Source organism: Hippopotamus amphibius, chromosome 10, assembly GCF_030028045.1.
Source record: "Hippopotamus amphibius kiboko isolate mHipAmp2 chromosome 10, mHipAmp2.hap2, whole genome shotgun sequence".
In the NCBI taxonomy this organism is placed as follows: Eukaryota; Metazoa; Chordata; class Mammalia; order Artiodactyla; family Hippopotamidae; genus Hippopotamus; species Hippopotamus amphibius.
The window spans coordinates 112,448,332-112,461,475 of NC_080195.1; the positions used below are offsets into that span (position 1 = coordinate 112,448,332).

General features: G+C 40.9%; 1 protein-coding gene across 1 annotated transcript in view; it reads right to left on the reverse strand.

Moving 5' to 3' along the window:
• DSCAM (DS cell adhesion molecule) overlaps positions 1-13,144 on the reverse strand; it is a 653,261-nt gene that overhangs the window by 277,082 nt on the left and 363,035 nt on the right. Inside the window, exon 9 of the mRNA XM_057696448.1 lies at positions 3,278-3,556. Within this exon, the coding sequence (XP_057552431.1) occupies positions 3,278-3,556 (279 nt within the window). The remainder of the gene's footprint in view (positions 1-3,277; positions 3,557-13,144) is intronic.

Below are 13,144 nucleotides of genomic sequence, written 5' to 3' on the forward strand. Positions count from 1 at the left end.
CGTAGATGCCTCCCTACTGGCTATGTCGGGCTCCCCGCAGCCCTTTCTGGTGTCCGAGGCCGTCTGCTGGTGTTCAGCTGGTTCTCTGTGGGAATGACTGCGTCCTTCCGTGCATTCCCAATGCATCTGTGGAGAGGGATGCACTCCACGTCTCTCTACTTCGCCACCATCTTTTCTCCTCCCTATGTCTAAATGTATCTTTTAAGTTACTTGACCCCAAATCTGTTTAACTGAAATTTCCAATCATTTCTGTTGATTCTACCTTCTGGAGCCCCACCAAGGTTGTTATTATACTAGTTTGAACATATTCCACTGGTGCAAAGAACCCAATTCACTAAGTCAAAGACTTGGGTCCTGTAATTATCTCTTTATCCTGCCAAATACTTTTTTCCTCTTTATTGGCTCATTCCCATCAGTATGTAAGCCTCCCTTGTCCCATGTCCATCTCTAACTTCCTCTCCATTTTTCTGCCTCCAATAGTTGTATTTTCTTGAGTTCCCACACATGCATTTACCTCCCTTTCTTTTTTCAAGCCCCACCAATCAGGCCTTCATGGCAGCCACGCCACTCTGCAGGGTCACAAACAATATCCATCTTCCAATTCTTGGTTTTCCTCTCTTTCATTCTACCTTCAGCGGGATTTGATAGACGTTATCACTTATCTTTCTTGATTATTTCCTATTTTGCTCCCATAGTCCACTGGCTTTCCTCCTATTTCACTGACTGTGCCTTCTTCCTATGTCCTTCGCTGACTCCTCCTCTTATTCTGGACCCTTACATTTTGGAATGCCTGGGTCTAGACCCTTTTGTTTCTCCCACATCCTTCTTTCCCTTGTGACAGCTGCCATTGCTTGCATCTTCTCCAGTTCTGTTGAAGACACCTTCATTCACCTTGCTGGGCAAAATATGTGCTTCAGTGAAGGATTCTTCTTTCTCTCTCTCTGCTACATTCACATTATATACATGTTTTGTTTGATTTGCCTCCAAAACATATTCAACAAAGCAAATTCAATTGCTTCTCATTACCTTGACTGTGACCACTTTCACTCCAGGCACTTTTTATCTTGCCTCAACTTCTGAAATAGCTTCTTACCTACTTGCTTTCTGAACCGGTCCATTCTCTACACAGCTGCTAGTGTGATGATTAAAAACATAAATCAGGCCATGCCACTGGCCTAGTTAAAGTCACCAATGGCTTCTTTTTACATTTCGAGAAAAAAAAAAAAGATTCCAGACTTCTAAAATAGCTGCATATTCAAATTACCCAGAGTGCATGGACTTAAACTGGACTTCATATTAGAATCAACTTGGGGATTTTACAAATTCCTGCTGCCTGGGTCCCACTTCCAATGATGGTTATTTAATTGGGCTTCGACCTGGATGTCAGGAATTTTTTTAAAGCTCCTCACATAATGTGTGACAAATTTCAAGAACCACTAACAGGTGACTTTTGAATTAAAAAAAAAAAAATAATGACCCAGAGATTTGGGAGATGGATCTACTCCCAGAGATGATGAGTTAGTTGGGCTTAGTTAGGACCAGAAAATAGTCATCAGTGTTTTCTTAGTCTCCCAGGAGATTTTATGGTGAAGTCCAGATTGAGGACCACTGCCCCACGTCATCTTGTCCTTGCCTATTTCTCCAAGTACTGACCTGCCTGTGACCCACATTTCCTTTCTCAGGGCTGTATCACCTAACTAGTGATTCAATGTTAATTTCACAGAAGCTTATTTAGCATATGTGAAAAACAACCACTCGGAGACACTGATCAGACTGTGATCAACTACATTATCCCGATTGGCTAGGCTCAATTCCAGGTCATCTGACTTTTGCCTTGGATGAAAAAGTCTGGTTGCCTTTCCTGCAGAGGCAAGGGATTCACAGAAACACTCCCGTACATTCTTATCTAGCATTTCTGTTCTCTGACCTGGATCCTTCAGAGGAGATTATATCAGAGACAGGCTAGTGCACTCACTGCTTTGCCCTTCACAAACAATAGTGAGAGTCAGTTCTTCTCATAAGAAAACACTTGGGAAGCATGTATCCCATGAGGCCATTTATACCTTTGGTTTTTATCTAACTGAAGGTATATTTTCTTACTCACTCAGGGAAAATCTTTTTTCACAAATACAAGGTTGGTTTCTTCATATGAAGTCTAAGTAAGCTCCATTTTATTTTGTTGTCAAGTAGACAGAATGGACATCACTTCTCAGCCAGAAAGGAAGGAGAGGTGTGATGGGGACAAGGTCTAAGGACTGAGGAAGCACTCGGGAACCTATTGCTCAAGAAAGAGTCTGCTCCAGGTCTATGGACTGTCCTGAAGGTAAGGGAAACCATCCCTTCCTGACAACTGCAATGAGAGCTCTGTGTTCCAGAACTTTAATATGCAAATAATCAACATTAACATAAGTCTTTAATTTCATACAGTTACTTTTGCAACTGGATGAATACTGTATGGTAGATGAACACATACAATTTTAAGAGCATCATAGAATCACAGCGCATCCATGACCGACGGCGTTGGAGACCACTAGCTTCTCACTCCGCATGTGATGAGTGTGAACCTGAATAAGAATTTGGCGACCTGGACAGAGATTTGAAATAAGCCTGTTGCCTACATTTTAGGTGCATTGGGAGCCCTGGAAAAGTTTTCTACAAGTGAAATTACCTTATTTTACCACACTTTGTTTAATTTACTAAACGTTTCAATACCCTCCCAAAATAACGAGAGATTTAATGCTCAACAGAAGAGAGGAACAAAGAAAACCACATTTCTAAAACTAAAACAAAAAAATATTAAAAAGCTACTATTTTTTGACTTTAGAAAAACTGTGATATATGGCTTTGACAAATATTTCTAGAACCCATCAATCTAAATGATAATATAAAAATCACTATATAAAATAAAAACAATACAGCCTGGGCTCATGGACTTTGGGCCTTAAAAACCACTGGGTTAATGTAGAGAAGACTCATTTCAAGCGTTAAATCCCATGGCCCCACATCCTTCATTCATACATTTCTTCTCTGCTAAATTTTTGAAACTTCATACTTTGGGTAAATAAAACCTTGGCTTGGAGTTCATAGTTGGCTTCTACAGCTGTGTGTGTGTGTGTGTGTGTGTGTGTGTGTGTGTGTGTAAGTGTACGTATGTTTAAATGGGATGGCAGGGATTTTTACGAATGCTGGTTACCTTTATAACACTTAAGTAAACACCCTTAGTGAGTGATGTTGAACGTGACCGCGTAGATGCCACGCATCCCGAGTCTCTCCTTACCTCTCACAATCAGCTGGCTTTGGTGCTCCACAGCTGCTGCCTCATTGCGGGCTATGCAGGTATAATTCCCATTGTGCATCAGGGAGAGATTGGAAATCCTTAAGGAGCTCGTGAAGTCAATGTTGTCAATGGTCACCCCGAGGCTCGCAGGGATTGGCCGGCCATCCTTCTGCCAGGTGATGGTGATGGGTAGGTCCCCTGAGACCACAACACACGGGATGAAGACCCGCTGTCCGATGGAGAATCTCGGAAACTCAAAAGGTTGGATAAAAGGTGGAACTGAAAAAAAGAGGAAAAGTAATAGAGGAAAGATGATAATAAACTGTGTAAGTACTCTGGGTTCTCTCTTTTTTTTTTAACGCTTTTGCATGACATTGAAAGAGTAATACAGTCACTGCTAGAGCATAAAAGTATACGAATCAGTAGAAGATTTGAAATTGTGCTCTCCTGTTATTTGAATTTTCTTATTGTTCTAAATGAAAAGCATGGCTTGATTAGTATTTCAGCAAATATGCTTAATTGCATTTATTTTGATAAATTTTAAAAAATTCAATAATCATTTTTAAAGGAAACATCTCAGATTCTGCACTTTTCCATATAGATACTGTGAAAGAGGGGTTTGGGTTTGGTTTTCTCTTAGAAAAGCTTTTAAAAATGATGTGTGCAAGAGGAGGTATTTTTCCTGCTTTGCTAATGTTAGCACTACAATCACTGTTCCTCCTTGAATCCATTCCACATCTTGTTAATGCTTTAAGCCTACTGAAAAAGCAGAAATTCCAGTTTTATTTTTTTAAGCTCTTTATTGGAGTATAATTGCTTTACATTGTTGTGCCAGTTTCTGCTGTACAACAAAGTGAATCAGCTGTATTTATACATATATCCCCATATCCCCTTCCTCTTGAGGCTCCCTCCCACCCTCCCTATCCCACCCTCTAGGTCATCATCACCAATTATCGAGTTGATCTCCCTGTGTTATGCAGCAGCTTCCCACTAGCTATCTATTTTACATTTGGTAGTGTGTATATGTCAGGGCTACTCTCTCGCTTCATCCCAGTTTCCCCTTCACCCCCCACGCTGGGTCGTCAAGTCTGTTCTCTACATCTGCATCTTTATTCTTGCCCTGTCTCTGGATTCTTCTGTACCATGTTTTTAGATTCCATATATATGTGTTAGTATACGGTATTTGTTTTTTTCTTTCTGGGTTACTTCGCTCTGTATGACAGACTCTAGGTCCATCCACCTCACTGCAAATAACTCAATTTCATTCCTTTTTATGGCTGAGTAATATTCCATTGTATATATGTGCCACATCTTCTTTATTTGATGGGCATTTAGGTTGCTTCCATGTCCTGGCTATTGTAAATAGTGTTGCAATGAACACTGTGGTACATGCTTCTTTTTGGATTATGGTCTTCTCAAGGTATATGCCCAGTAGTGGGATTGCTGGGTCATAAGGTAGTTCTATTTTTAGTTTTTTAAGGAACCTCCATACTGTTCTCCATAGTGGCTGTACCAATTTACATTCCCACCAACAGTGCAGGAGGGTTCCCTTTTCTCAGCACCCTCTCCAGCATTTATTGTTTCTAGATTTTTTGATGGTGGCCATTCTGACCGGTGTGAGGTGATACCTCACTGTAGCTTTGACTAGTATTTCTCTAATGATTAGTGATGTTGAGGATGTTTTCACGTGTTTGTTAGCCATCGGCATGTCAACATCCCACTAGCAGCAAATGTTAATTTAAAAGATTTATGTTAGGATAATTACACCATTACTCTGCACCCCTCAGTTTTACACATTCCTTGCACGTGACCTTAAATCATGAACTGGTCCGTAGGTAGTTTTCTGCGTTGTGTCCCTCCTGAAGATGCGGTTATAACCTTCAGCTTGGCCAGCCATGGACACAGCCAAGCTCAATCTGGAACGCTCTTTTTTGATTTAATTTCCCCAGTAAGCTCTTATTTATCCTTCTTGCCTCAGGACCACTCTTCTTGGCACCTTCCTAGATGGCCTCCCAGGGTATCAGCATCACAAAATGGTCAAAATGGAGCCAGAGGAGCCAACATTGGGTCCTACTTCGGTTCCTCATTAGTCCTGGGGTCACGTGCTAGTTGTCCATATGCTCTCATACCAGCCTTTTGGGGTAGTTTTCACAGATGATTAGGATTATCAAGCCCATGGTAACCTAATATAAACCAGTTATTATACTAGGTGACTTTACAAAGTGAAGTCATTAAACAGCAGGATGTCTGCAGGGTTTATGTCTTAAATCAACCATAGTCTCGTTTCAATTATCAACTCAGGGGAGATATAAGGGATCCAGTTGAGAAACTTCTGAATGGAAACCATTCATTCATTCACTCATTCATTCACTTGAGAGGTACTTATCGAGCACCTGGTGTGTGCTCAGTACTGCACTGTGTGTGCTGGACAGACAGCAATGAACATGACACACCATCTCTACCCAGAGGAGTCCTCATGCAGAGTCACAGGCAGCCGGTGCCAACAAACTACATCAGTGGCTTTCTGTTATTTAGTATTACTGTTACTACTACTGTATGCTTTCAGAACAAGCTGTAACTTAGAACTCAGAATTGCAAGTTAGTGATTAGCCAAATAGCAAATTAGCCAGACGCTTAGTAAGCAGGTGGCTCAAGTCAGGTCTTACCAGATAAACAACAAACAAGCAGGCAAGGATACGAACAGATAGCCTAAGGTACAGACAAGCATATTCAATGTCAAAACTGCCATGGGTTCTCAGTGTAAAGTTAGAATTTTGGGTCTGCAACAAATTGATCTAATGCTAAGAGAAAAAGATCTCAGGATGAGGTTCTACCTGGGCTGATAAACCAATGAATTAGTGATATTTTAGAAATGTGGACAGCATGAATTTTGTTTTCATTTTCTTTTTTAACTCTGATTCCTCTGTAGCTAATTCTTGCCTCTGTTCTTGAAAAATAGAGTCCTTTCTTCAAAAGTCCTGTAACTTTTTTTCTGCTATAAGAGGAAATTCTTATATTTAATAAATAGTGACAGCCTACACCCTGCACAGATCACGCTGGATTACACTGTGTTTGTTCACAGCTGTTATTAGGTGGAGAAAGTGCCAAGTTGTAGCAAAAGTGCGTGTATTTCTCTAAATCTTGCCCCAAGTGTCAGGAACATTTACTCTATATGTAAATACTAACACTTAATAAGTTGACATTTTAAAAATAAAAAGTAACTACATTTTGTCTTCTTTGGTTTCTCACACACAGAAACCTGGCTGTGAGTCTTCCTGGATGAGCCGAAGCACCACTTGTTGGCTTGGTGCTTCTTATCTGAATTGCAGGTCATTTTTCTAAGATAAGAACTTCAGAGCCAGACTGCCTGGATTTAAGTCCGGCTGTGCTACTAACTAAAGTCATCAGCCCTCCGTGTGCCTCAGCTTCCTTATTTGTAAAACTAGGGGGGCTACTGTGAGCAGGGAATGAGTACAGGGTTTCGCAGACTTTCACATGCACCTGAATTGGTTGCAAAGCCTTTAATACGAGGGGAAAAACAACAACGACAACAGAACAGAACAGTTAGGTGAAACATTAGTGGGCAAGGGAAAGGATTCCGTTTCTCACATCAGTTATAACAGGGAAAGGAAAGAAATATGTAAGAACTTACTTTCTAAGCCCCAGATCAAGAAAGAAAGATAAGATTTAGCAGCTGTTGGTCTATCTATTTAATAAAAAAACAATATGGGCTGTAGGCTGTCAATAATTATTAAATACAAGAGCGTCTTCTTTATAACAGAAGAAAGTTATAGGACAGAGAAAGGGCCTATAGGACAGAAAACAGAGGCAAGAAGTAGCCACAGGGGAATTAATTTTTAAAATTCATCCTTTCCAAAATTCTAAACTATCTGTAATTCACTGGTTTACAGAACTCTGAGAAGTATGATTGTAGTTACAGAAGTAAATTTCAGAACTTTTAGCTATAAAGTGACGCTGCTGGAAATGAAGACCCCCAATGAAGCAGTGAAAACAAACGTCAGAAAGCCCAGGTACTAACCCCCACTCACGTCAAGCAATGGATAGTCCCTCGCCCTGAACATCGAGTTTTAAGCTTCTGCTGCACCTTTATTATCTCACTTATTGGTCTAGATGCTGAGAATTCAGGCCTATTGATGAGGGCTCAGTAAGAAGCCGCAACTGGTAAGGGAGAGGTAGAGAAAAGCTAAGTGTAAGCTATAAAGAGTGGATACAACAAACACACCCAGCACCTGGGGATATTTTGTGCGGGGCATACTGCTCTTGATAGCCAGCTTTTTAGCAGTTAATACAATATCATAGTGCATAATTAAGACTCCGACTCATCAATTATTGTTAATATGTTAAATGGGAAAAAATAATATCTAAAATACTTTAAAACATATTTATTAAAAAAAAAGCTATCCAAGATAGTTGACATAAAATTTTTCAGGATGAAAGGAAAAATTTAGTAAGCGGGAAAAGTCATTTTCCTGGAATAATGTCAAAATTAGGTTTGTGACTTGTTGTTTGGCTTGCCACGTTACATTGGGATGTGCGTTTTTTAACACAAATTAAATCAAAAGACCTATGTGTCAATCATGTCACTTCTTACTACATATACTGTCTCCTTGCTTCAGCCACTAATCACAAGTCTGCTGAACAAAATGCTTAGAAATATTTTAAGGGGTCCAAAATCTAATATTTTACATTCATAAGATATAAAATTGGAGGCAAAAAAAAGTTGGAGGCAAAAAGCAAACCAAGTAATTCAAAAGCTCTTGCAATGATTTTGGTGAAGCCAAATCACCTGTTTGAGGCATGTTGCTTACTGTATTTCAGTCATCATATCACCTTTTAAGGTGAATTCTCTGAATCTTACTGACAATGAAAACTTGTAACCGTACAGGGGCAGAAACTCTGAATGCGACCTGCAGCAGGTTTGCACATGACCTTCCTTCATAAAGTATGTAAATATCTGCTAAATGTCATTTCTTACTAGGCTTGTGTATTTCATTCTACATAATGGTGGGGGTTCCTTTCTCTGAGGCAGTTCAGAGGCGTTGAATGTACCAAATGTTAATTTAGACTCATTCTCTGTAAACACTTAACAAGAACATTAAATCAAGCTAATACATTTCTGTGTCTTGTCCCTCAAAGATTAACTACATATTCTTTTTCACAGGGGACAAAACAACTTTTACTTTCCACCCCCAGCCCAGAGCAGAGTATGACATGATGAAAGAAACATAGTTGTATGTTGGCCAGTCTTGGGTAGTTAGCAGTGTTATCTTGGTTCAGTTTTTTAATTCTATGATTCCATTTTTTCATGTGTAACATGGTGACAGTGAAATTTTAGAATTTGTATGGAAACACAAAAGACCTCGAATAGCAAAAGCAATCTTGAGAAAAAAAATGGAGCTGTTGGAATCAGGCTCCCTGACTTCAGACTATACTACAGGGCTATAGTAATCAAGACAGTATGGTACTGGCACAAAAACAGAAATATAGATCAATGGAACAGAATAGAAAGCCCAGAGATAAACACATGCACCCATGGTCACCTAATCTATGACAAAGAAGGCAAGGATATACAATGGAGAAAAGACAGTCTCTTCAATAAGTGGTGCTGGGAAAACTGGACAGCTACATGTAAAAGAATGAAATTAGAACACTCCCTAACACCACACACAAAAATAAACTCAAAATGGATTAAAGACCTAAATGTAAGGCCAGATACTATAAAACTCTTAGAGGAAAATATAAGCAGAACACTCTTTGACATCAATTGCAGCAAGACATTTTTTGACTCACCTCCTAGAGTAATGAGAATAAAAACAAAAATAAACAAATGGGACCTAATGAAACTTCAAAGCTTTTGCACAGCAAAGGAAACCATAAACAAGATGAAAACACAATCCTCAGAATGGGAGAAAATATTTGCAAATGAAGCAACTGACAAAGAATTAATCTCTGAAATATACAAACAGCTCATGAGCTCAAGAGCAAAAAAACAAACAACTCAATCAAAAAATGGGCCGAAGACCTACACAGACATTTCAGCAAAGAAGACATACAGATGGCCAACAAACACATGAAAAAATGCTCAACATCACTAATTATTAGAGAAATGCAAATCAAAACTACAATGAGGTATCATTCACACCAGTCAGAACGGCCATCATCACAAAACCTACAAGCAATAAGTGCTGGAGAGGATGTGGAGAAAAGGGAACCCTCCTGCACTGTAGGTGGGAATGTAAATTGATACAGCCACTATGGAGTACTGTACCAAGGTTCCTTAAAAAACTAAAAATAGAATTACCATGTGACCCAGCAACCCCACTCCTGGGTATATACCCAGAGAACACCATAATTCAAAAAGACACATGCACCCCAATGTTCACTGCAGCACTATTTACAATAGCCAGGACACAGAAACTACCTAAATGTCCATCAACAGAGGAATGGGTAAAGAAGATGTGGCCCATATGGAATACTACTCAGCCATAAAAAGGAGCAAAACTGAGTCATTTGTAGAGACGTGGATGGACCTAGAGACTGTCATACAGAGAAGTAAGTCAGAAAGGGAAAAACAAATATTGTGTATTAACATATATATGTGGAATCTGAAAAAACTGGTAGAGATGATCTTATTTACAAAGCTGAAATAGAGACACAGATGCAGAGAACAAATGTATGGATACCAAGGGGGAAAGGGGTGGGTGGGATGAACTGGGAGATTGGGATTAACATATATATACTACTGATGCTATGTATAAAACAGATAACTAATAAGGACCTACTGTATAGCACAGGGAACTCTACTCAGTGCTCTGTGATGACCTAAATGGGAAGGAAATCCAAAAAAGAGGGGATATATAGGTATAGCTGACTCACTTTGCCATATAGTAGAAACTAACACAACACTGTAAAGCAATACTCCAATAAAAATTTTAAAAGAAATCAGGTTACAAAACAATAAAAAACTCAATTCATAAGAGTGTCAGGGGAGGGCTGTACGTAACATGCCAGCCCAGAGCCCAGGCGGTGCACAGAAGTAACTCCAATTAGCATCCTTCTACCTTCCCTCTTCCTAACTGTTTTTTTTTTTCTTTTTGTCCCAAGGCCCATAATTTACTGGGAGAATCAAATACATTACATGCATGTTGAGACATATAAGGCTCTATTTCCACTGCCATATATAATTTCATCAATTCCACATTTTGTCATTTCATTTCCAGTGGTAATTTAACTCCACGAGCCTCCATACAAAAGTCTCAGGTTGACAGCTTTTGGTGTCAGGCTGCTCAGAGAGTCTGCCTCAAGCCAAAGTCTTCTGAGTCAAGGCTGTGGATATTTTAATCTTTCCAGCTGCTTTTCTCCATTCTGTTTAACAAGCCCTTTCTTCCCATCCTTTAAGAAATTTTCTTTCTATAACATCTTACGTGTTTCATAAAGTCTCCAAAAATTGTGTCTTCTAATCCTGCCCGTTGTGGGAATGCAAATTCCTTGGCTGGTCTCTGAAAGTTCAGTCCCAATTACACACCCATTTTAGCATCCATATGCCCATCAGGGATGCCTAGAAGCTGTGTAGGCTCAGGGCTCTGTACTGTCCATCCAAACACAAGCTGTGGCTCGAAAACCATTGAGGCTGGTGAGCACGTGTGGTTTGTGGGTCGAGCACGTCGCTTAATGGACTGGGTACCCACAGGACTGGTTTATTGTCCAATTCGGCTACTTTACAGTGTGCCTTAGATTCCAGAAATGTAAAGTATTGCCCCTGTGTGATACAGTGCTCCATTCTGTTCACACAACACAAATTCTTTCTCTAGCCACCCCAAGAGCCTGTTGTTCAAGATTCTATAATAAAATGTATGACTCGTGTGAATACAGTGATCTATGTAGAAGGCTGTCTCCTAAGTAGAGTGACACAGAAGCCGGGAGATATATCGAGTTTATCCTTTTTATTTTCCACAACTAGTGAAATAAATAGCGCCTTGTACATCCTAATTGCATAATAGTTTTTGAAAACACCTTTAAGGGGTGATGAGAACACGTGTCTACATGTCGCACATGAGACAATCCTGAGGTTATGAATACAAAGGGAGATACATCCAGAAAATAACAGCGATGAGGTGGTGCGATGGGAAGATCCAAGGTGAGGCTGCTATGTAGTCTGCATAGCCCTGGGGCCCATGAATTTGATGATGTAACAGAATGAGCAGACTGAGCAACACACACATGGTCGGTCACTAAACCTAGAAACAGAGAGCCATACATACTTCTGCCTGGTGCTCAATCCTGTCATCTAATAAATCACTAAATCCCTCACCATTTCCTTCACTAAATCTCTTTTGAATCAGAATCTTTCTATGCATCCCTACTTCCGCTGCCAGAGTTCTCTGCTATCTCTCACCTGTACCAAAATAATAACTATTATTTTATTCTCCCTGAGATGCTTTCTCCCGTATCCATCACCAAAATCTTCTGAAATGCAAAACCAGCTCTTGAAAACCACCGAGTATTCCTAGAGTATAATTTTCAAGATCCTTTACCTAGTCTACAAAACCCTCCAAGACTGTCTAATATACCTACTTCTATACCTAACATTCTTTACTCCTTTTGCATTCCTGTTCTCACACCGACAAATGTTTCCGACGAGCACATAGAAGTCCGTGCCCAGGACTTCTATCTAGAGGACCCGCTGAGCCATTCCCCCCGCTGCTGGTACAGCAAGTTGGGGAGATGAAGTCAAGAGCTGGCCTTGCTTATTCAGGTACGGCCGTCCGTGCCAACTGGGAACCACTGTGTGAGCTTGTTGCCCTGAGCTGAGTGACTTCCGGGCCAGCAGCAGCCAGAGCTGCTTCCGGCTCACCACGAATTGGGCTGCCGGTCCTTGGCCTGTGCCTGCCCAGAGCCCTCCAGGGCTTCAGGAGGGTACCCTGCAGGAGGAAGAAGGGCATTGCTGGCAGCCGGCAGCTGCTAAATAAACAGAGGCTTATGCATGTGCACATAAATGTGGGCTCCTTTGCAAGCCCTTCTTGACCTTTCTCTCTAAGCTCCCTTGGGGTTCAAGATGAACTGATAATAACTGACACCCAAACACTGACCTAGAAATAAAAGGCAGGCGTGAGCCAGTAGGGTGCTCTCTGGCCCTGCTGCTGGGTGGGAAAGGCAGAGAAGGAGTGAGGCACTGTCCCTCCGGTGCAGCAGGATGGCATTCAGGGTCCATCTCTAAAATTCCTTTAGGGATCTGTATCTTGGACATCTTTGCAACAGCCCAAACCATACAAAACATAAAAAATTAAAGAGGTTAATAGTATCTATTTTTCTTTAGCCAGAGATTGAAATTACCACATTTAAATTTCTGTTTGGCTGAGTTAAGTAGGAGGTTTGGGTGCATTTAGGGAAATTCACACTTGTGAATTATTTAAGGTGTGCTCGAATAAGGAGGAGAATCCCCGTTTGGCTTAGGACTCTTTAAGACAGAAGCCATAGAACAAACAGCGAACTGGAGTTTCAGAGATTACTCAGCTCTGGTTACACTCTAAGTGATAAACATTCTCCTTCATGGACAAAAAATAATAGCGGGGGACTTCCCTGGTGGTGCAGTGGTTAAGAATCGGCCTGCCAATGCAGGGGACACAGGTTCGATCCCTGGTCCAGGAAGATCCCACATACCATGGAGCAACTAAGCCCGTGTGCCACAACTACTGAGGCTGCGCTGTAGCACCCGCAAGCCACAGCTACTGAGCCTGTGCACCACAATCACTGAAGCCCGTGTGCCTAGAGCCCGTGCTCCGCAACAAGAGAAGCTACAGCAATGAGAAGCCCGTGCACCGCAACAAAGAGTAGTCCCCGCTCAGC